Raw genomic sequence first — 23,037 nt, forward strand, 5'->3', positions numbered from 1 at the left:
GATGCTGGGGATCGAACCTGTGTCCATCCTGGGTCAGCTGCGTGCAAGGCAAACACCCTACTGCTGTGCCTGAACAGAGAAATTTTTTGAAGGGGATATACACTTTAAGTCTATTAACACCTATTAAAACTCAGGGCAGTAATAAGATTAATGAGTATCGAGAAATGCTTTTCTTCCTGCTGTGGCTGTGACCAATTGTAGAGTATTGAGTGCTGCCCCCCCACCCCTGGCGGTGGGGTGGTTCCATTAGCTACATCCTGGTCCAGTGACATAACTGAGATGCCTGGTTCCTGAGATGCTATGAATTTCAAGCAACTAGACAGTGTTCATTCATCCAAATAGTAATGAAGAGGGAAACTACTTTATTTCTAAGTAGACTAGAACATTTAGAGTTGTGCCAATTTTGGCATCTTTTAAGAGAAAATTCAAATTGTTATTTCATTGTTGTTGTTAAAAATAAATCCTATAGAAAAGTAGATAAGATTTGCCACAAAAAAAAAAAATAGAAGGTAACATGAAAGCAATAGAAAAATAACAAGAAAATGAATCTTTTAGGTGTGTTGAATATAAACAGACCCTCTTGGTCCATTAATATTTTATCCACTAGGCAGGCTTATTTTTTTTTATTTTTTATTTTTTGGCAGGCTTATTTTCAATGTTTAAGATGAATTAGCTTCCAGTTTTATTTCTAATCAGAGAGTCCTTTTAGTTCCCTTTTGTTCTGGTTGACTTGAAAAGATTTAGAGCAGACTGCCTTAATGGCCCCAAGCCTGTGGGAGGGAGGGAGGGCTGCCTTTACCTTTATTTTTACTTCCCCAGAGGAACTGAGACACACCTGACAAACAGTGGTCTTACAGGTGTGCTCACTTGAGCACAGCACAAATCCTGGGAGCACCGCAAGGCCAGTGTCAGAGAAAATCAACTGGTAATTTAGAAATTTGTGTGACGGATTAACTGGGTCCCAGGCACTTTGCATTGCTCGCTGTACAAAGGTAAACACATTTCCCCACGCGTGTCTATACAAGATTTACTGCAGGGCCCTAAAAAGCATTGAGAAATACATGGAATACTTCCCTTCCAAGAGTTCTTTGCAGTACTGGAAAGACCCTCTTTCTAGGAAGGGAAAAGGAAAGAAAAAAGGAATAAGGAAAAATTTCACTTCAGCTCGAGTTCTAGTGGCTATTTCTCTTTATTTTGGTCCTAGGTTTTACGTAGAATTAGAAGCGGCTCCCTAAAACCAGGAAGCTTTGCTTTCAGAATGCTGCTAAAAAGTAGCCCCAGATGGCATTTGCAGGGGATTACTGGCTAGTAATCCTTCCTTGTCCTCGAAGATTAAGTCTGTGCTGCTAGAGGTGTGGTCAGCTGACAGGTTAAGAAAATAAATCGTTTTGTCATTCTTCCAGTTTCTGACGTTGGCTTGAATTGTTTGTACATCTGGGTGAGACTGCAGAACCTGGCCCGCCTTTGTTTACCTATTTCCCTGCCTCCTTGTTCCTCCTGACTAAATTGAACAACAGCAGGTGGTGAATAAAGGTGACTTGGGAAAAGTAATCTATTAAGCGGGCCAGCTTGGCAGGAGTGGGTGAAGGTGGCGAGAAGGAAATGCTAGTTCTGGGTCAAGAAGCCAGTGTCTTTGAACCCTGTGGTGGACTTCTGCAAGGAGGCTGCATGGTACACTGATCCAAGGAAACATGTTCAGAGCGGCGTGCAAGTAAAAAAGTGCCTGGCGGTTCTAAGAGTATGCACCCAGCTTGTGTCTGGAATGGATCCCAGAGAGATGGATTTCTATGAGGATTACCAGTCACCATTTGATTTTGACGCAGGCGTGAACAAAAACTATCTCTACCTGTCGCCGAGTGGAAATTTCTCTCCACCAGAATCGCCTACGTTTCAGAAATTGGGTAACTACCCTTTTCGAAAGTGATGTTTTATTATATAAAACCTGGACATAAGCCAGGGTTTTCCGAGTTTGAAAATTATTAGTGTGTGGCCAGGGTGGCAGGTGTTTGATCTGGCTGGAATGCCTGCTTTGCATAGGGGAGTCCAGTTCCAGGTTTGATGCCCTGGAGATGGGGAGGGAATGACTGCAGAGCTGAATTGGGTGTATCTCTACCTCCACTGTGAAATGAAAATAAAACAACTGGTATTGGGGCTTGGGAGCGCATGTGTGAGCTTCAGGTTCAAAACTGACCTGCCACAGTCTCCTAAACACTGCTGGAAGTGTCATATATATCCTAAAATATATCCTAGGATCTCAGTAGAATTTTGGATGGGGAAGGGACGGGGACTGCGCCAGAGTATTGCACAATTATAATCGTAACTAATTAGATTCTATATATAGTGATGGTTCATGAAGTTTTAAAAGACGTAATAGGAACTCAGATTTTTTAAAGATGGTGCTGTTTATATTAGTAGTAGAGTCCTTGATCACTTTTCATTCACTGGACAAAAAAAAACCTGAGGGCCGGCGAGGTGGCTCTAGAGGTAAGGTGTCTGCCTTGCAAGCACTAGCCAAGGAAGGATCTCGGTTCGATCCCCCGGCGTCCCATATGGTCCCCCCAAGCCAGAGGCAATTTTGAGCACTTAGCCAGGAGTAACCCCTGAGCATCAAACGGCTGTGGCCCCAAAAACCAAAAAAAAAAAAAAAAAACCCCAAAACCTGAGGGCCTTTATTTCTCTTGTGATCTTGTCTTTGTTTAAAATCAGGCTCACCCTTTGCACTCAGATTTTTTTGTGCTGATGTTTACAGCCACAGAAAATTCAAAATACTTTTAAAATGTTATTTTAACTTTTTCTATACATGTTTCAATGAAACACACAACTGACTTTTGACTTGTAGTAGTTTTAAATAGTTATTAAACCTGTCCTGGACAGTGAAGAAAGGAGCTCAGTGGTTTTAGTCTCTATCAAATGAACTTAAGTAATAAATTATAGCTCGAGTAGACTGTAGTCTGCCATTGTATTCCATTTCTGACTGTTGTTGTTTATATTCTTTTGTTGTACATGCATATACTTTTAGCAGATATATATTGAATATATATGTATGTATATATTTTCAATATTCTGTTTCCTGGTCAAGATAGGATCAGAAGCTGTGGAACAAACAATTCGCTTAAAAAACAATTTTTTTTAAATTTATTTAAAGGTCATGGTTTACAAAGTTTTTACACCTGCTCCCATGACTAGATCTTCTACCTCTTGTTGACTTATAAGCAAAACCTGGAAACCTACAAGAATTTTTGTTTTTCTCCCTAGCGATAATATGAAAATTCTGTTGATTTTTTTGTGTGTTTGTTTTTGGGCCACACCCAGTGACTCAGGGGTTACTCCTGACTCTGTGCTCAGTAATCACTCCTGGCTAGGGGAACCATATGGGACGCTGGGGTTCGTCCTGGGTCAGCCGCCTGCGAGGCAAATACCTTACTGCTTGCGCCATCACTCCAGTCCCATATTTCTGTTATTTTTGAAGAAAATCAGTTCCATATTGCTGAGTTCTACCTAAGTAGCATGTGAACTTCGTTTAAAATTCAGGTACCTTAAAAAATGTTATTTAAAGATGGTTTTTACACGAACACGTTGAAACACAGGTATTTTAATTAACGTTGAGTTAGGGGCTGGAGATAAAGTAGGGGGTTAGGTTGTTTGCCTTGCAACCCTCTGATCTTTCACCATATATAGAAAGCACTTCCAGGTGTGGCCCAAGAACCAACCAAACCAAAAAAAATAATTCAGTTTATATTTAATAGTAAGTCATAATATTTTCTTCCAATCCCCTGCTGCTGGCATAACTGAGAAGCAACTACAAACTTTATAAGTGCCTGGTGGGAGTACATCAGGTGCAAAGGGGTTGAGAATTCGATGTCCTGGCTACATTTCAGAATCCTGCTAAGGGAAAATTTTGTTCTGGAATACTAAAAGCAACAAAGAAATAGCTGGGAAGATGCTTTTGAAAGAGAAACTCCAAATCGCTGTAGCTTTTGTTGTTGTTGTTTTTTGTTTTGGGGTCACACCGGTTGTGCTCAGGGGTTACTCCTGGCTGGCTCTGTGCTCAGAAATCACTCCTGGCAGGCTTGGAGGAGCATATGGGATGCTGGGATTCAAACCACCTTTCAGTCTGGGTCTGCTACGTGCAAGGCAAACACCCTACCTCTCCCGCTTTAGAAGCAGTCACACTTTTCCTAGGTGCCTTGGGGAGTATGTTCTACAGTCATGGAGCTCCACCAGAGAGGCACATCTTGATTTAGTAACACCAGGCCACACCATACCTGTACTTCCCAGTTTGCCTCACTTGACAGCTGTCACTTGCAGAGTCTTAGATGACTTCCTCTGTAATTTGCCAGAGGAGGACGCGAATTTCCCTTCAAGTTACTTTTGTTTTCTTTATCACAAGTAGGCCATAGATAATCCCTTATACATTTTTTTACTTATAATAATTACGGATACATAAAGAATGAACCTTAGTGCTAGGGCCAGAGAGATAGCACTTTGGTAGGGCGTTTGCCTTGCATGCAGCCGACCTGGGAGGGACCTGGTTCGATTCCCGGCATTCCATGTGGGCCCCCAGCCTGCCAGGGGCAATTTCTGAGTGCAGAGCCTGGAGTAACCCCTGAGTGCCGCCAGCTGTGGCCCATATACCAATTAATCAAAAATAATTCTTTTTTTTTTGGTTTTTGGGCCACACCTGGCAGTGCTCAGGTGTTACTCCTGGCTGTCTGCTCAGAAATGGCTCCTGGCAGGCACGGGGAACCATATGGGACACCAGGATTCGAACCAACCACCTTTGGTCCTGGATCGGCTGCTTGCAAGGCAAACGCTGCTGTGCTATTTCTCTGGGCCCCAATCAATCAAGTTTTAAAAAAAAGAAATAGTGCTAAATATTTGAAGTTTTTAATTTGTTGACAAGAGTCTGGCTAAATAAACAAATAAAAGCGGCATTCACCTGCCTAGGTTGTAGTCAGCAACTATTTGGAACATGTAATTCAGGTTTCCAGGGAGGCAGAAATGTTCAAAACAGCTAGAACTGATTCCAGGAAGCACAATAAGTGCTGGTAAGGGCAAAATTAGGTTCTAGGGGGGCATGGGATGGAGAACTACTTTTTTGCTCTCCTTTCCCTAGCTCTGTGGTTAGCATTAAATCTTCATAAATGTGGATCTTCTGAACCTCTTTGATTCCTAAAGTGATGCTTTTCACCCTTTTTATAACCGGCCCTCTTTTGCCCTGGTATCCTTCTTGTACCTCTCTCACCTCCTGCTGTTTTATTAGTTGACCCCAGTTTCATGCCAGGGCCCACCATTTACAGGATTTTCATCTATGGCTTTCCCATTGGAATATCTTGGATGCCACAAAAGCCATATTTTCCCTGTTTTAGAAATGCTGCCCCAATTTCTAAGTCCCACGTGTCTCTAGAGTGCTTCATGAGCATTAGAGCTGAATGTCAGAACAAAGTCTGAGTGACAGGACCTCAAAGTGAAGTCACATGACCCCAGCCCATCTGGGTGATCACTGTGCAATGGTGGAACATTCCCAGAGGATTTATGCTCCTTATTTTCCTTTTCTATCTTGTATCTGTCTTATTCCGCTTCCTTAACTCAGTTATCTTCCCAATTCCTTGTTGCAGTTTGCAGGTATCAGGATTTTTTAAACTAAAAAAAAAAAAAAAAACAATTAAAAAAGCGAATAAATACCCAAAACCCCATAATGTTTAGATGTAATAGTTTGCTTTAATTTTTCAAGGGGGAGGGAAATAAAGAACATTAAAACAAATCTCTCTAGAAACAAGTTATAGAAAGAACATATTATTCTAATCTAAAACAAATAAAACACTTTGGAGCAGTAATAAGATAGGGCAGGAGAAATCTGCAAATCTGTTTAATCAGCACGCATGATATACTGATGGAATGAATATAATGTCCTCAATATATTGTGTTGAACGCTTAGGTTGAATCCGATTTAGACTCATTTAAAGGTTCAGAGGATGAAGCAATAGCACAGTGCATAGGGCATTTGCCTTGCATGTGGCTGATGGGTGAGCTCTGGTATCCCATATTGTCTCCTAAGTACCACCATGAATGACCCCTGAGCACTCCTGGGTGTGGCCCCCAAAACCAACCCCCCCCAAAAAAAGTTCATGTGGCTAATGGCCATTGCTTTTTCTTAACAAACTGACGCATATAAAAACAAGAAGGAAAAGAATAATAATCATTAGCCAGGGAAATAGTTCAAACCAGTGGAGCATACATGTTTCACACAGGACGTTTCTAGTTTGGTCTTTGGCACTACATAGCTTTTGAGCAACACTAGGGATAGGGCAAACCCCTTCAAAAGAAGAGGGACCCTCCTCAGAAAGGTTGGGGACACTGATCTGAAAACATGGTGTATAATATTTATCTAAAATGGCATTGTGCAACAAATGAAAAAAATGAGACATAATCTATGGACAGAATGTTCTTAAGAAGCAGACAGTGAAGGATAGGATTAGATGTACTGACTAGAACAGAAAGTGATCGTTTATAAGGACTTTTACACTTCCTTTGTATTACCATCCCAGAAATACCTTGTCCTTTATGACTCACCAACTCATAAATACAAATACCAATAATTGAAGAGGAATTTTGCCAGACAGAACCAACTTTATCATGGTGTGATTTTTCTGATTTCTTTTTTCATACTGTTCTGCTTCATCTTCCAGAAATTCTATTTTTTAATATCTTTATTTAAACACCTTGATTACAAATATATTTGTAGTTGGGTTTCAGTCATATAAAGAACACCCCCCTTTACCAGTGCAACATTCCCATCACCAATGTCTCAAATCTCCCCCACCCTGGCCTGTACTCGAGACAGGCTTTCTACTTCCCACATTCATTCACACTATTCTTACGTGGTACTGCAAAATAGATTTTATGGTGTATAGTCCCATTAACACTGATTTATAAGGAGGTTCAGAATCTGAACTACAAGTTCTATTTGAGGATGTTAATCTTTCTTGTTTCTTGATTTCGCCCCCAGCACCTGGAATAATGCTTAAGGATCCCACTCAGTCAATGTTTGCTGAATGCAGGAAGGTTGGGTAAAAGAATGAATAAAAGATAGCAGTACTAGTTCATGCTCTGATTGATTTACAGGTGTTAATAGAGAGGCTAAGAGAGGGTGATGTACAGATTTCCAAACAAAAGTTTGATTAGTTTAGGTTGGGACTCTGTTCTTTTTTCATTTTGTAATCCAGTAGTTTATTATTTTTATAAATTATTTGGGTCATAAAGGATTAGCTAATCAAGGCAGAAACCTCCCCTTTGATAGGTATGACTGCTGGTGTATATTGTTGATGTTTTTATTCTCTTTTTTGAGGGGAGGTGATGAAGGAGGGCACATCTGGTACTTGATGCTGTTTCTGGCAGTTCTTGGGGGACCATGTGTGCTGGGTCTTGGATCTCCTGCAACCAAAGCATGTGCTCCAGTCATTTGGAGCCATTTCCTAGCCCAGTATGCTGCTCAGAGCTGCCCACTCCATTTGGTCTTGATAGTTGTTGGTTAGTATAGTAGCTGGTGTCCTTTAGGCATTTCTCCCTTCCATTCTTTCTCCTCCTTTCTCACCAAAATCGTTGAATACCAGTCTGTCTGTGAAGCCTGAAATATAACGGTATCGTTCTCCATAAATGTCAAGTGTGAAGTTTGAAGTATTGCCTTTCATCACATAAAAACATCGGAGATCCTAAGAGGAACAATGATCTTCTATTTCATTAAGGAAAAGAGTGCTGCAAAATAAACTTAAAAACAGTACCTCATTCATTTTTTTAAATTTTATTTCTTTTACAGTACCTTATTCTTATTTATTACATTTTACATGTTTAATATTTATTACATTTTACATGTTTAATATTCTTGGAGGGTTCTCCACACATTTGCCTCAACATTCCTATGTGTATAAAATTAAACATCTTGATTTTTCTGTAACATCATCTTATATGGTGTATCCTACCTAACTTGTGTATTGTTTCCTTTTTAAAATAGTTTTTTTATTGAGGCTAATGTGAATTACAAGTCTTTCACAGTTATGTTTAAGGTACATAGTGCCAGTGAATTGGAGCAATTCCCACCACCACTGTTGACCACCCACTGCCCCTAGTATGCACCCCGTAATTCCACTCAGCCCCTTGGACTGCTAGTGTAGCTAGTCCCTTTGGTGTATAGCTTGTTGTGGTTTGGGTCTCTTGATTCCATTGTCTTTGACTTTGGATTGGGTATTTAGGGCTGATCATTTTTTATTTCTACTCAGTGTTGTGGGATTGCTTGCCCTTGCTACCATCCCCTTTAGGTATTTTCTAAGGATGATTCAGCATTCTCCTACACTGGGTTAGGTGTTCTTTGGAAATCTGTGATTTGCAACCTGTACTTTCAAACCAGAATATTCAGGTTCAATACCCCAAGGCTCCTACATTTTCAGGAGTATTACTGGCTGCAAGTTACTTACCTCTGTGAGTCTCAGTTTCTGATGAAGATAGTAAACCCCTTTCCCCCCAACTCATACAAGTATTGCAGGTGATTTACACTCCCCCCCTCCAAAAGAAAAAACACAATATGTTTGGATTCTGTAGCTCAGATTTAGGAATAATTAGAATGTACTGTGTGGCTATTAATAATTTTATTATGTAAGTGCAGTGTGTTGCTGATGATTTTCATATCTACTATTGCAAGGTGTCAGTGTTGTGGTCCAACCCCTCCCCACCCAAATCTCCATTTTCAGGGATTTGTGGATCCATAGAAGGGGAGAAAGCAAGTCTTTACATTCTAACACTGATAATTTGCTGCCACCTACAGGCTATGATGGAAAAAGCTGAACTGTAAATAATGGAATATAAAATCTGGTCATTTTAAAGGTCCTAAAAGTCGGTGGTAACCATAGTTCTTTTTGATGCAACATCTATTTTCCTTTGTAATCGAGCTAGATACTTAGGTATTAGAATCCCAAGATTCTTTTAGAAAGTGAAAGTGCACATAAAGCAAGAAATATTAGTAACAGATACTTAATTTTCTACCATTTTAGACTTTCAAAATAGTGTCTATTGAAAGCACAATAAAGGTAAACCCTTGGCACTGGATTACAAAATTGTAAATCACAAACAATTCCGGGAATAGAGGTGGGAATTAAGAGGCCCACAAGGGACGTTGGTCAAGACTCCTGGACACTATTGGTGAGGTGTAGGCGACTGCATCCAGCAAAGCTGTATTTCACACTGCTGTAAATATGTGACCTAAACTATAAGAATTAACTTTAATAAAAGTGCTTTAAGAGCAAGAAAGAATATTTGTTATTTAATACATTGTTTACTTCCTGCCTTGTTTTTGGAGGTGTCTTTTACTTGGAGACTTGGAAATTTTGAGCAGCAAAACTTAGCATTACTCATTATTCAAAGTCTTGGTAAGGCCAACATCTTGGTCTTTTAACTCGTTTGCTTTGAAGTGACCATATTGTGACTGAGAAATAAACAGAGGCCAAAGGAATGTTGTGATTTCTAAACTCATATTCTGGCCATTTGGTGGAATAATCTGAAACCAGGTCATGCTGAAGGTGCAGGAAAGTAATCGGGTGCATCTGACCAAATTTTGGGAGATGAGGCAGGGGAGGAACCTACAGAACAATTGCATTTGGAGCTGGAGAGAGATTCAGAGAGTAAGACACTTGCCTTATAAGTCAGTTTGATCCCTGCACTTATGTGTTCCTCCTGCGAGTTAGAAATAAGTCCTGTGCATAGCCAGGTGCGACCCCCAAACAGAGACAAAAACAAGAGTTTCACTTTCACACCCACAGATCTCTTACTTGATGGTCTTTTTCTTTTCTCCAACAAGGTCTGCTGAGAACAGAGCCAGTACCTGAGGAAGGAGAAGATGCTGTAGCTACCATCAATACAACAGAAACCCTAACAGAGGAAGAACAAGAGAAGCTAAGAAGAGAACTTGCAAAGGCAAGTGTTTTCTTTGGGGCGGGGGGGGAGAGATGGAATTAGATGAGGGATGGGACTCATGTCTTTGTATTTGACATTTGAGCATGCATACAAATGTTATCTTACAGACAATTTAAATTATATAGACAAATCAGAGGAGAAGCAAGCAGCGTGTTTTCACTAATACAAGAGATTTTGGAGAGAAGCAATAGAAAAGGGTGATAATGGCTGGTTTTTAGTGACAAGTTTTTTTGTTTTGTTTTGTTTCGGTTTTTATTTTTTGATTTTTGGGCCACAGCCGGTGATGCTCAGGGATTACTCCTGGCTATGTGCTCAGAAATTGCTCCTTGTTGGGGGACCATCGGGGACACCGGGGGATCGAATCACTCATGGTTCATCCTATGTCAGCACATGCAAGGCAAACACCCTACCACTTGCACCACCACTCCGGCCCTTTAGTGACAGTTTTATGTGGGTATGTAAGAGTAGGGATATAGAAGGAAACGCTACAAAAGAGTGCTTATGAAGGTCTCCTCTAGGACTTCTTAGATGTAGTTGATTGTGCTCCTGCATCAGTTATTGCTCTACCTTTATCCATTCATGTACAAGCAAATTTTATGACTCCATTTATCCAAGCAGCTACGTAGTATTCCATTGTGTAGATTTCCTACAATTTGTTTTTAATCCACTCATCTGTTCTTGGCCAGTTGAGTTTCCAGATTTTGACTACTGTAAATAGTGCTGCAATGAACACAGGGCTATGCAGAGGACTTTTCTACACTTTTTTTTAGGGGTGAAATTAGTGGGTCATCTGGAAGTTCAATTTCTATTTTATTAAGGAATATCCATATTGACATGGATTGTACATAGAATCTGTTATGCTGAGTGAAATTAGAGGGAAAGAGAGACACAGAATAGTTTCACTCATCTTTGGGTTTTAAGAAAAACCAGACATTGAATTAATTCCCAGAGATGAGGACCGGAAGGACCGGCTCAAGATATGAAGCTCACCACAAAGAGTGGTGAGTGCAGTTAGAGAAATAACTATGCTGAGAACTATCATAACAATGTTAGTGAGTGAGGGATGTAGAAAGCCTGTCTCGAATATAGGCAGGAGGTAGGGGAGGGAAGAGATGGAGGAACTGGTGATGGGAAGGTTGCACAGTGAAAAGGGTATTCTTGTTATGACTGAAACCCAACTACAATTATGTTTGTAATCACGGTGCTTAAATAAAAAAATTTAAAAATATAATGTGCCTCAGGCCCGGAGAGATAGCACAGCGGCATTTGCCTTGCAAGCAGCCGATCCAGGACCAAAGGTGTTTGGTTTGAATCCCGGTGTCCCATATGGTCCCCCGTGCCTGCCAGGAGCTATTTCTGAGCAGACAGCCAGGAGTAAACCCCTGAGCATCGCCGGGAGTGGCGCCCCCCCCCCCCAAAAAATATATATAATGTGCTTTAATTGCCCAATTAATGGTGTTTACAGAAATTATTAAAAATAAAAAAGAAAGGTAATACATTTTTCTAACATTAAAAAAAATAAAAATGTCTTCCTTATTTTTTAAAAAAAAAAGGAATATCCATTTTGTTTTTCAAAAAGACTGTTTATCTTTGGTTTCACTTGCTTTTTCTTTTCTTTTTCTTTCTGGTTTTTGGGTCACACCCGGTGGCACTCAGAGGCTACTTTTAGCTCAGCGCTCAGAAATCGCTCCTGGCAGACATAGGGGACCATATGGGATACCGTGATTCGAACCACCATCTTATTCTGGACTGGCCGCTTGCAGGGCAAATGCCTTACCACTGTGCTATCTCTCCAGCCCCCTTCACTTGCTTTTTCGAAGGTGTTTTATCCTTGACGATGCCTTTAGTTTTAATGTCAAGGAAAGTTCTGCCTATGTTTTCCTCTATGTGCTTTATGGTTTCAGGTCCAAAATCAAGGCCTTTAACCCATTTGATTTGATTTTTGTGTGTGGTATTTAAAAGAGTTCTAAGTTCATTTTTTTTTTTTGCATGTTGCTTGTCAATTCTTACAACACCACTTGTTGAAGAGGTTTTCCTTGATATACTTTATATATTTTGCTGCTTTAGAAAAGATTAATCATATATCCAAGGGTGTATCTCTGGATATAAAAATCTATTCCAGGACTAGAGTGGTGATACAAGTGGTAGGGCTTTTGCCTTGCATGCACTGACTTAGGATGGACCGCAGTTCGATCCCCCTGGCGTCCCATTTGGTCCCTCAAATCAGGAGTGATTTCTGAGTGCGTAGCCAGGAGTAACTCCTGAGTGTCACAGGGTGTGGCCCCCCATAAAAACAAAACAAAACAAAAATCTATTCATTGATCTGAGGGTCTTTCTTTATTCCAATACCATGCTGGTTTTGTTTGTTGTTTAATTTTTGGTTTGGGGGTCACACCTGGTGGTGTCAGGGGTTATTCCTGGCTCTACACTCAGAAATTACTTCTGGCAGGCTCAGGGGACCATATGGGATGCCAGGGATTGAACCTGTGTTGGTCCCAGGTCGAGTACGTGCAAGGCAAACACCCTACTGCCCTACCTGTTGTGCTATCTCTCTGGCTCCAATACCATGCTGTTTTAATGACTATTGCTTTATAGAGTACAATTTGAAGTTTGGGAAAGTGATGCCTCTTATCTTCTTTTTCCCGGACCCGGAGAGATAGCACAGCGGCGTTTGCCTTGCAAGCAGCCGATCCAGGACCAAAGGTGGTTGGTTCGAATTCCGGTGTCCCATATGGTCCCCCGTGCCTGCCAGGAGCTATTTCTGAGCAGACAGCTAGGAGTAACCCCTGAGCACCGCCGGGTGTGACCTAAAAAAAAAAACCAAAAAGAAAAAAAAAATATCTTCTTTTTCCCAAGGATTGCTTTATTTATAGAGGTTTATTGTTTCATATAAATTTCAAGAGTGTTTGATCTATTTCTTTGAAAAATGTCATGGGGATAGCACAGCGGTAGGGTATTTGCCTTGCATGCGGCCTATCCGGAAGGGACCTGGTTCGATTTCTAACATCCCATATGGTCCCCCCAAGCCTGCCAGGGGTGATTTCTGAGTGTAGAGCCAGGAGTAACCCCTGAGCACCTCTGGGTGTGGCCCAACAACCAATCAATAAATAATTAATGCTTTAAAAAAAGACATCTATGAATTTTAAGAAAAATAAAAGACATTTTTGCAATTGTCAGAGACAAGAGAGGAGGGCTGGAAAGTCCAGCTCACTACATGAAGCTCACCACAGAGTGATGAGTGCTGTTAGAGAAATAACTACATTGAGAACTATTATGAAAAAAAAAAAGAAAGAAAAGAAAAATGTTATGGGTGTCTTTGGAGGGATTGCATTAAATCTGTACAGTTCTTTGGGAAAATATTGTATTTTTTTTTGGTTTTTGGTCCACACCCGGTGGTGCTCAGGGGTTACTCCTGGCTATCTGCTCAGAAATAGCTCCTGGCAGGCACGGGGGGGGGGGGGGGGAACCACATGGGACGCCGGGATTCGAACCAACCACCTTAGGTCCTGGATCGGCTGCTTGCAAGGCAAACACCGCTGTGCTATCTCTCCGGCCCCGAAAATACTGTATTTTAATGATGTTAACCCTCCCTATCCATGAGCAGAGGATATGCTTTCATTTCCTTTAGTCTTATTTCTTGAAGCATTGGTTTGTAGTTTTCTCTCATCTCTTTAGATAAGTTGATTCCATGGTACTTGATTTTCAGAGATACAGTTGTGAATCGGATTTTTTAAATTTCTACCCTTATTTGTATATGAAAAGTAATCAGTTTTGCATATTAATTTCTTTAACCTGCCACTTTACTATACAAATACAAATACATTGTTTCTAGACTTTTTGTAGTCTTTAGGATTTTCTAAATAGAGTATCATGTCATCCACAAACTTACATCAGAATTTAGAAGAAATGCTTTCAGTTTTCCCCCATGGAGTATAATTTTTTTGTGAGCTTCTGCTAAATATTTTTGACTATATTGAGGAAAGGTTTTTCAAAGATCCTTCAGTTACCATCTCTTTTGAAAGTTTTTAATCTGGGCCCGGAGAGATAGCACAGCGGCGTTTGCCTTGCAAGCAGCCCATCCAGGACCAAATGTGCTTGGTTTGAATCCCGGTGTCCCATATGGTCCCCCGTGCCTGCCAGGAGCTATTTCTGAGCAGACAGCCAGGAGTAACCCCTGAGCACCGCCAGGTGTGGCCCAAAGACCAAAAAAAAAAAAAAAAAAGAAAGTTTTTAATCATTAATGGGTGCTGGATCTTATGAAATGCTTTCTTTACATCTATTATATGATCATATGATTTTTTTTATTGATATGGTATATTATGTTGATAGATTTGTATGTTAAACCAACTTTACATCCCAGGAATGAATACTACTTATTACTTAATCATAGCTTATGATTTTTTTTTATGAATTACTGTATTTGGTTTACTAGTATTTTGTTGAGGATCTTTGCATCTGTGTTCATCAAGGATATCAGGCTGTAAGTCTATTTTTTTGTGTCTTTTTCCACCTGCTGTGCTATTGCTCTGGCCTCCTTCATTGACTTTTATAATAGAATTATAATGTTCTTTAGATTCTTTGAATACTAGACCCTTCTCAGATATATAGTTTGCAAATATATCTTCATTCTGTCAGTTTGTTACTTTCAATTTGGTGTTTTGAATCATAGCAAGTTTGAAATTGATGGTGTTAATTTATCTTTTTCTCTCTTTGATACCTTTTACTTTGAGTATAAATCTAAGAAACAAGATCATGAAGATTCACCTCTGTGTTTTCTTCTATGAGTTTTGTACTTTAGCTTTTAATCTTCGTTTCATATTATGTTTATTTTTTGCAATGCTAGAGATCAAACCCAGGGTTCCTTGCAAGGTACCCAAGTACTCTGCTGTTGGGCTATATCTGTATCCCATTTAAAATTTTTGTCCCAGCATCACTTGTGGGAAAATAGTATTTTCCCACTGAATTATCTGAACTATTGCTGAGAAAATCACATACAAAATTAACTATAAAATTATTTCTAGAGTCTATTTTTTAGGGGAAAGTTTTAAAAGTTTTTAATACCATGAGAATACTTTATGTATGTAGCTTTTCAACTTTATGGGTCAAAACTTTTCTTCCATATGGTGTTTTTCTGAGTCTTTTTCTTTGTGTTTTAATCCAATTTTTCTTTTCTCTATCACTTCTGCTTGTAGTTATGAAATCCTTAATTGTAATTAAGAATATCTTATTATCTCACACTGAATTTTCTGAATATTAGGTCTTCTTTATTTTTTCCCCAACTTTTAACATAATATAATCTCAGATTAGGTCCTTTAGTGAGAGTGACACTAGTTGAGCTTCTCTTTTCACAGTAGACATACTTTTGACTGTTGATGCCTTGACCTATGGTTCGCATGGAATAGGTGGGTCAGGTTTACCTCTGTCCAGACAACATAAGCTAGTCAGTCAACTGGGGGGGGGGGCGGTCCACATGGGACTTCTTGCTGGGATGTTTGTGGGAGATAGACATACTTGTGACTTTGGCAGGCATCAGGGCTGATATTTCAAGTATAAAGTCATAGGAAATGTGCTAGAAGGTTGCAATTTGATTTGTCTGGGGTGTGCGTCTGCATGTATGTGTGTATGTGTGTAAGAGAGAGAAGATAGGAGAGAGAAAGAAAAAGAAAGAAGAAAGAAAGAAGGAAGGAAGGAAGGAAGGAAGGAAGGAAAAAGAAAAGAAAGAAGGAAGGAAAAAGAAAAGAAAGAAGGAAGGAAAGATAGAAAGAAATGAAAGGAGGGGCCGGTGAGGTGGCGCTAGAGGTAAGGTGTCTGTCTGCCTTGCAAGCGCTAGCCAAGGAAGGACCGTGGTTCGATCCCCCAGTGTCCCATATGGTCCCCCCCAAGCCAGGGGTAATTTCTGAGCACTTAGTCAGGAGTAACCCCTGAGCATCAAATAGGTGTGACCCCCCCCAAAAAAAAAGAAAGAAAGAAAGAAATGAAAGGAAAGAAAGAAATGAAAGGAAAGAAAAAAAGACTAATTTACTCATTACCCAGATTCAAGCTCTTGGTATCATTTAAATAGAAATCTCCCAGTGGTAGGCCCAGACATCAGAGAAGTGGATATAGGGTAGTTTCTATAGAATCTCTTTACAGATTTCTCAAGCTTCTATTAGGATCTGAGTGAAAATGCATAAAAAGAACAGGGGAGGACAACTCAAGATAGAATATAGGAAGAGAAAAGGGAGACGGTAAAGAAGAGATCATTATAGGGATAGTTTATTTAATGACTTATATGTTGTTTTTTATTTTGGGGGGATTGTTGGACAATACCCGTTTAGGGATTACTCCTGCTTTTGTGCTCAGGGATCACAGTAATCAGTAGATCATATACAGTATTGGGGTTAATTTCTGTACTTTCTTCTGCCCTATATGCTGTAATATTTAAAGAGAGACAAATGAATCAAAATAATGTTTTTAAAATGCATCTGGAAAGGCCAGAGTGATAGCACAGTGGTTGGACGTTTGCCTCTCATGCAGCTGATTCAGGATGGATGGTGGTTCAAACTCCGGCATCCCATATGTCCCCCAAGCTTGCCAGGAGCGATTTCTGAGTGCAGAGCCAGGAATAACCCCTGAGCACTGACAGGTGTGATTCCACCCCCCCAACCCACTTAAATGCACCTGGAATCTCGAACATTATGTAATTTTTTAAACTTTATTTATTCAAGGCCAGAGAGATGGCATACTGGTAGCAGGGGTCCTCAAACTTTTTAAACAGGGGGCCAGTTCACTGTCCCTCAGACCATTGGAGAGTCTGACTATAGTAAAAACAAAACTTATGAATGAATTCTTATGCACACTGCATATATCTTATTTTGCAATAAAGAAACAAAACAGATACAAATATAATATGTGGCCCGCGGGCCATAGTTTGAGGACCACTGGTAGTAAGGCATTTGCCTTGCATGCGGTCAACCCAGGACGGACCCAGTTGGATTTCTGGCATCACATATGGTCCCTCAAGCTTGCCAGGAGCGATTTCTGAGTTCAGAGCCAGGAATAATCCCTGAGCATTGCTGGGTGTGGCCCCAAAACCAATTAATAAAAATAAACTTTACTTATTGATTGTTTAGTTTTTGGGTTACATTCAACAGCACTCAGGAGTTACTCCTGGTTTCTGCTCTAGAAATCACTCCTAGCAGGCTGGGGGACCGTATGGGATGCCGGGAATCCAAGTGGGTTCCTCCCAGGTTGGCCGCATGCATGGCAAATGCCCTACTGCTGTGCTATCTCTCCGGCCCCAACATTATGCAAACTTAACATACTAAATGACTTGCTGATTTTTTTCCCCCTTACTCCTGCCTTATAGGTAGAAGAAGAAATCCAGACTCTGTCTCAAGTGTTAGCAGCAAAAGAGAAGCATCTAGCAGAGATCAAGCGGAAACTGGGCATCGGTTCTCTCCAGGAACTGAAACAGAATATTGCCAGAGGCTGGCAGGATGTTACAGCTACGTCTGCGTATGTATTCTGAACTGTACTAGTTTTCTAGGAAATGTTAATTCATTTGGGGAAAGGACAAGAAAGGGGATAAGAACACTTCTACAGTATTTCCTTGACCTACACTTGGCACCTTCGTTTTGCCTCTCAAGTGTTCGTCTTCCAGATCATTCTAGAAATAAGCCTCAGATGTGAGTGGGGGAACTTTTTATTTTTCATCTCTTCAAATGTTTTACAGTGTCCACTTATATGCCATTTAGTTGTAGAGTTACCCAGTTGCTGCCAGTGAGGAGACCAGCTCAGATAAGTCGACATCAGAAACCTCTCCCATGTGGAGACAGGATTTGGACTCAGCCCTATGTGGTTGGGGCCACAATAGATAGTTCTGGGTCTAGGGCATGTTCTGTTGTGCAAGGGCTCAAGAATGCTTTTATCATGTAAGTTGTGCACCTGGTCCTTTGTTTTTAAGCCCTGCTGAATACATATTAGAAAAATTCCCATCACAGTCTCTGCTGTGTGCTGGTAGTAGAGATACCCTAATATTCCTGTTACTTTGATTATCTACCTTTGTGTGTGTGTGTTTGATGGGAAGGAGAGGGTTCATCTGGCATTATTGCTCAGGGTTGCTCGTGGCAGTGCTTGGCACATCATGCAATGCCAGGTATTAAATCCAGGTCTCCTACATGCACATTAAATCACACATGCTGCAGCACTTTGAGTATCTACCCAAGCTAATCACGTACATTCTGACAGGACATTCTCTGGGCACAGTTTCGTTTTCAGGGGCAAGGAAAGGACTAAGCTGGAAGGAACAGATTTTGAAGTGTTTTCTTAGACTCAGTCCCACTGCACTCTGACATGACAGTACACTGTGCCCACCCTCTTTGCCCCACTTTCTACCCATAGAAGTTAGACAGTGGGAAAGCATGTAGGACCTTCTTACGCACTATAAATGGTGGGGTTTTGTTTTTCCTTAGCATTTGTTCTTTATGGGGTAAATTAAACTTCTTGGCCATTCTTTTCTCTACTTAAAAAAAAAATTTTTTTTAAACTTTATTGATTGATTTATTGGGTCTGAGCCACACCCAGCAATGCTCAGGGGTTACTCCTGGGTCTGTACTCAGAAATCGCCCCTGGCAGGCTGGGGGACTGTATGGGATGCCAGAAATTGAACCGGGTCCCTTATGGGCTGGCCGCATACAAGGCAAATGCCCTGCCACTGTGCTATCTCTCCGGCTTCCATTCTTTTCTCTAATATGGGATCTTTTTTTTTTTTTTTTTTTTTTGGTTTTGGGCCACACCCGGCGGTGCTCAGGGGTTACTCCTGGCTGTCTGCTCAGAATTAGCTCCTGGCAGGCACGGGGGACCATATGGGACACCGGGATTCGAACCAACCACCTTTGGTCCTGATTGGCTGCTTGCAAGGCAAACGCCACTGTGCTATCTCTCCGGGCCCTAATATGGGATCTTAATGTCTATAGTGTATGTACCATATTCTTTGTTGTTTATTCCCCTCAGCAATTTCTGGCTAAATGGGAAGAAGGATGTGTTTGCATTTTACCAAGTATTTCCTTCAAGTCACTCATTGTGCCTTTTATATATTCGAGACTATGTCCTTTTCTGGTATTTACTCAAGACTAGAAATCCTTATTTGGTAGCTCCACAAACATGGAATATAAATTATGTTGGTGATAAGGCATTTGCTTTGCATGTGGCTGATTGGGTTCAATCTTTGGCAACTCATATGCTCCCCAAGCCTATCAGGAGTAAGCCCTGAGTATCACTGGGTGTTTCCCCAAAACAAACAAGACGACTTATATTCATAAAATGCATTTTGATACTAAAGCACACTTTTTGTAGAGATAAAACTGTGAAAGGTTTGTGAGGCATCTGATTTTCTGTTTTGGTTTTTGGCTGAAGTAGAAAAAGAAAGAACAAGAAATGTAATTTCTTTTTTTTTTTTTTTCTTTTTTTCTTTTTTGTTTTTTTTTTTTTGGGGGGGGGGGGGCCATATCCATTTGATGCTCAGGGTCAGGGGTTACTCCTGGCTAAGCATTCAGAAATTGCCCTGGCTTGCGGGGACCATATGGGATGCCAGGGGATCGAACCACAGTCCTTCCTTGACTAGCGCTTGCAAGGCAGATACCTTACCTCTAGCGCCACCTCACCGGCCCCAGAAATGTAATTTCTTTTAACCTCTGGCTGCATTGACTTTTTTCACTCCCTGATGAACTTGAATCCTTACCCTGTTTCTTGAAAACTGCCTTCATTGGCCTGTACCTTTAGGATGTCATAGGACAACTGTAGGAGATTCTGTCTGAAATGATGGTGAAGCCTAAGACTAGGTCATGATGTTGGTGATGGTGAAGGATTTTAGATGTTTGCCCTTTTTTTTCAGGCTTGATAACTGTTTTCATTTTACTTTAAGCTCCATGATTTACAGTACTGTTAATAATAGTTTCAGGCACATAGTGTTCTCACACCACACTGTCCACAAGTGTTAGCTACCCTTCAACTTTGTCTCAAGTTTCTCTTCGTGGTTGCCACCTCTTTACAAAGTTAATTCTGTAGGTTGATTCTCAGGGTCTGTTACCATTGCCCAGTTGTTATTAATGTCTCCATATATTCCACACATGACAGATATCATCCTGACTAATGCCATTTACCACATTACCACTTGAGCGCCATCTATGTCTCAGTCAAAGGCATGATTTTAGTTTTCCTTAGAACTAAGTAGTATTCTATTGTATATACCAGTTTCTTTTATTTAGTCATCATTTAGTTCTTGGGCAGTTGGATTGTTTCCAAATTTTGCTCTTGTGAATAATACTGTTGTGAACATAGGAATGGAAGTGTTTTTTCAAAATAGTGTTTTTTGGACTCTTGGGGTCAATGCCAAGAAGTGAAATTTGTGGGATATGGAACTAACTTCTTAAATCAATAATATCAATACTAATTCATATGAATTGACACAATTCTTAAATTTTTGAGAAGTATCCATTTCATGTCCTATAGAGGATGAATATTTTGAGAATCCCCAAGAGATGTATACTTTAAATATTCAGTATTAGAGAAGATCAAACTTTTCTCTATGCTCCATTTTTTTAAATATAGATACAAGAGAACATCTGAAACCTTATCGCAAGCTGGACAGAAGGCTACAGCCGCTTTTACATCTGTTGGATCAGTAATCACCAAAAAGCTGGAAGACGTTAAGTATGTTTTCATTTTTCCTTGTTCCTTAAGTAGCTGGGACAAATGGAAATACGTATGGTGTGGCATTGTTTCTGACTTTGTTCCTGGATGACTCAAGCAGCTTGCCAGAACCAGAAATGTCTTACTTGATTTAGGTGACACTTTCTAACTTCATAGCATTATTTCTAAGCCAGCCTCTAAATGACTTGTTTAAAGGTGTTGAAAAATGTCGGGTTGTGAATGGTTTACCTTTTCAGTCCAGCTTGAAACTACAGGTAAGTATGTCTCTGTGGCTGCAAGTTTGTAATGATTGGCCAAACCTGGTGTCTTCTTGAGCTCAAGTCCAGGGTCCTGGAACACATGCTGGAATGGATCCATGCTTCTACTCTAATGGTACATTGCTGTGCATCGCTTCCTGCTCCCTTGTCTTCTGCTTTCTAAACCCAATCTGCATTCAAGCATAGGCCTAAATCTTGATTTTGAGCTTTTTATTTTTCATTTATATTTTAAGAAAGTCTGCAAAATTTGTGGACCATTTTGATTAGACCACTTCATAGTGCTGTGTGTCTGCACCCTGCAACCTCCCCTATTCCCACATGGATTAGAATACTGCTGGAAATGACACATGTGGTTTAAATCTATTGTATTTCTGTTGGCATGCAAAATTTTTGTCTTCCACAAAGCCTTTCGATTGCATGCCTTTGTGCTTTTTATTCATAGAGAAAGTACTTTGATTTGGTTTATTTTTAAAGCCAGAATTTTGTTGGTTGAATATATTTGATCAGTGTTTTATGCTTTATATCAAATAACCTAAACTCACTTGCTCATTATATTTGGACTGTTGTTATTTCAAGCATAATGGAGTAAACATTAACTTTCTTGGATCCTTTGAGTAGTTATATGTATATTTCTTCGGTGCTGTCATATTTTTAAAGCTGACTTAGTTTTGTAATACTTTATAGCCCAGTGGTTAAAACCTTATTTTGGAAAATTAAAATAGCTCATTGCATTGGATTTACCAGCACTTCCTTTTTAATACTTACTCTGACTTCTTACAGATTTCAAGCCTTTTCACATTCCTTTAGGTAAGGAGAGTTTGAGCTGTCTCTGCAACATAGCCATCATCTAAGACAAGTGTGCTTAACAGATTGATTATGATGTCACCTTGGATGGTCATGTTTGTCCACTACATGGCTTTTTTGCATTCAGAACGTCTTTTTCTCTAGTGCATTTCTATTTTTAAGGGAAGGTTTCTTGTATACCATTGGATAAATTACAAGAAGAATTTGAAACTGGTTCAAGGGATATGAAAATGATTTTGATATTCTTTTTACTTTTTTTTTTTTTTCGTAAAAAAAAAAAAGGCAGCTTTACCATGGTATGCAGAATTCCTTCCTTTTAATGTCTGGCTTTGTTTGTTTGTTTTTGATGCTTTAATTCATTTGGTGCTTTTGTAAGGATTTTGGAATTCCCCTTCACCTGGTTTTCATTATGCAGTTGGTAATACACTACATATGTACTGCCCCGCCATGTTAATCTTCTGTCAGGTCACTCAGGAAAAAAAAATTTGTGGTAAATGTTAAGATAAAGTATCTGATCACTTTGCACTTTTTTAGTACTTGTCTTACTGTTTTATTATTTCTTCTCTGGCTTATGCTCTTTACGGTGCCCAAAAGAAAATTTCATGATTGCAGAAGAAAATAATGAAGCATTACTAGGCCAAGCCAGAAAACATATTTTAAAATTAAAATGCCAGTCCACACCAGGCCTTAGAGTCTTTGTGATATTAATGACCGAGCTTACCTTCTTTCTTCTATATTCTGATCATTCAAATAATAGCTAGAGAAAATGATAGGAAGGCTTCTAGAATGGATAATATAGGAATCTCCATTTCTTTTCCTAATAAAAAAAGTGTTTTAGTTAATTGATTAATGTGGTTTGCACTTAATTAATGTGCTTTAGTTATATGGCTACCCTCTGTTTCTCATTTTATTTTTGTCATTTTGGCCCCACGTCAAGGGAGGGGGCACTACTACTGGCTCTGTGTGATATGCCATAGAAACAGAAATATAAAGGTATATAATGCAGCTAGTTGTTGAATGATGTATCACTTTTCTTTATGCCTTTAAAAAGACTGTACAAACTTAATATAGCTATGTTGTGTGGTCTTATTAATCCATCAGAAACAAATTGATTAGTTTTACTAAGTACCATGTAGTGACTCTTTAAAATTTATAAAATCTAAAATTAAATGATTTAATCTCCTATTGTCAATGCTCTTTTTATGGGCTGACATATTGCATATCAATATATGGAAATTAGAAGAAGGCCTTTATCTTCTGAATGGCATATCTTATCTTTTTTTTTTTTTAAGATACGGTTATTTGTTTACAGTGGTGTTGA

General features: G+C 39.8%; 1 protein-coding gene across 1 annotated transcript in view; it reads left to right on the forward strand.

Moving 5' to 3' along the window:
• The first annotated feature begins 1,587 nt into the window (after window positions 1–1,587).
• TPD52 (tumor protein D52) overlaps window positions 1,588–23,037 on the forward strand; it is a 130,322-nt gene continuing 108,872 nt past the window's right edge. The window contains 4 exon segments of the mRNA XM_049782044.1: window positions 1,588–1,901; window positions 9,848–9,967; window positions 17,316–17,460; window positions 20,554–20,655. Of these exon segments, the coding sequence (XP_049638001.1) occupies window positions 1,763–1,901; window positions 9,848–9,967; window positions 17,316–17,460; window positions 20,554–20,655 (506 nt within the window). The 5' untranslated portion in view covers window positions 1,588–1,762.

This window comes from Suncus etruscus, chromosome 10, assembly GCF_024139225.1.
Source record: "Suncus etruscus isolate mSunEtr1 chromosome 10, mSunEtr1.pri.cur, whole genome shotgun sequence".
NCBI lineage: Eukaryota > Metazoa > Chordata > Mammalia > Eulipotyphla > Soricidae > Suncus > Suncus etruscus.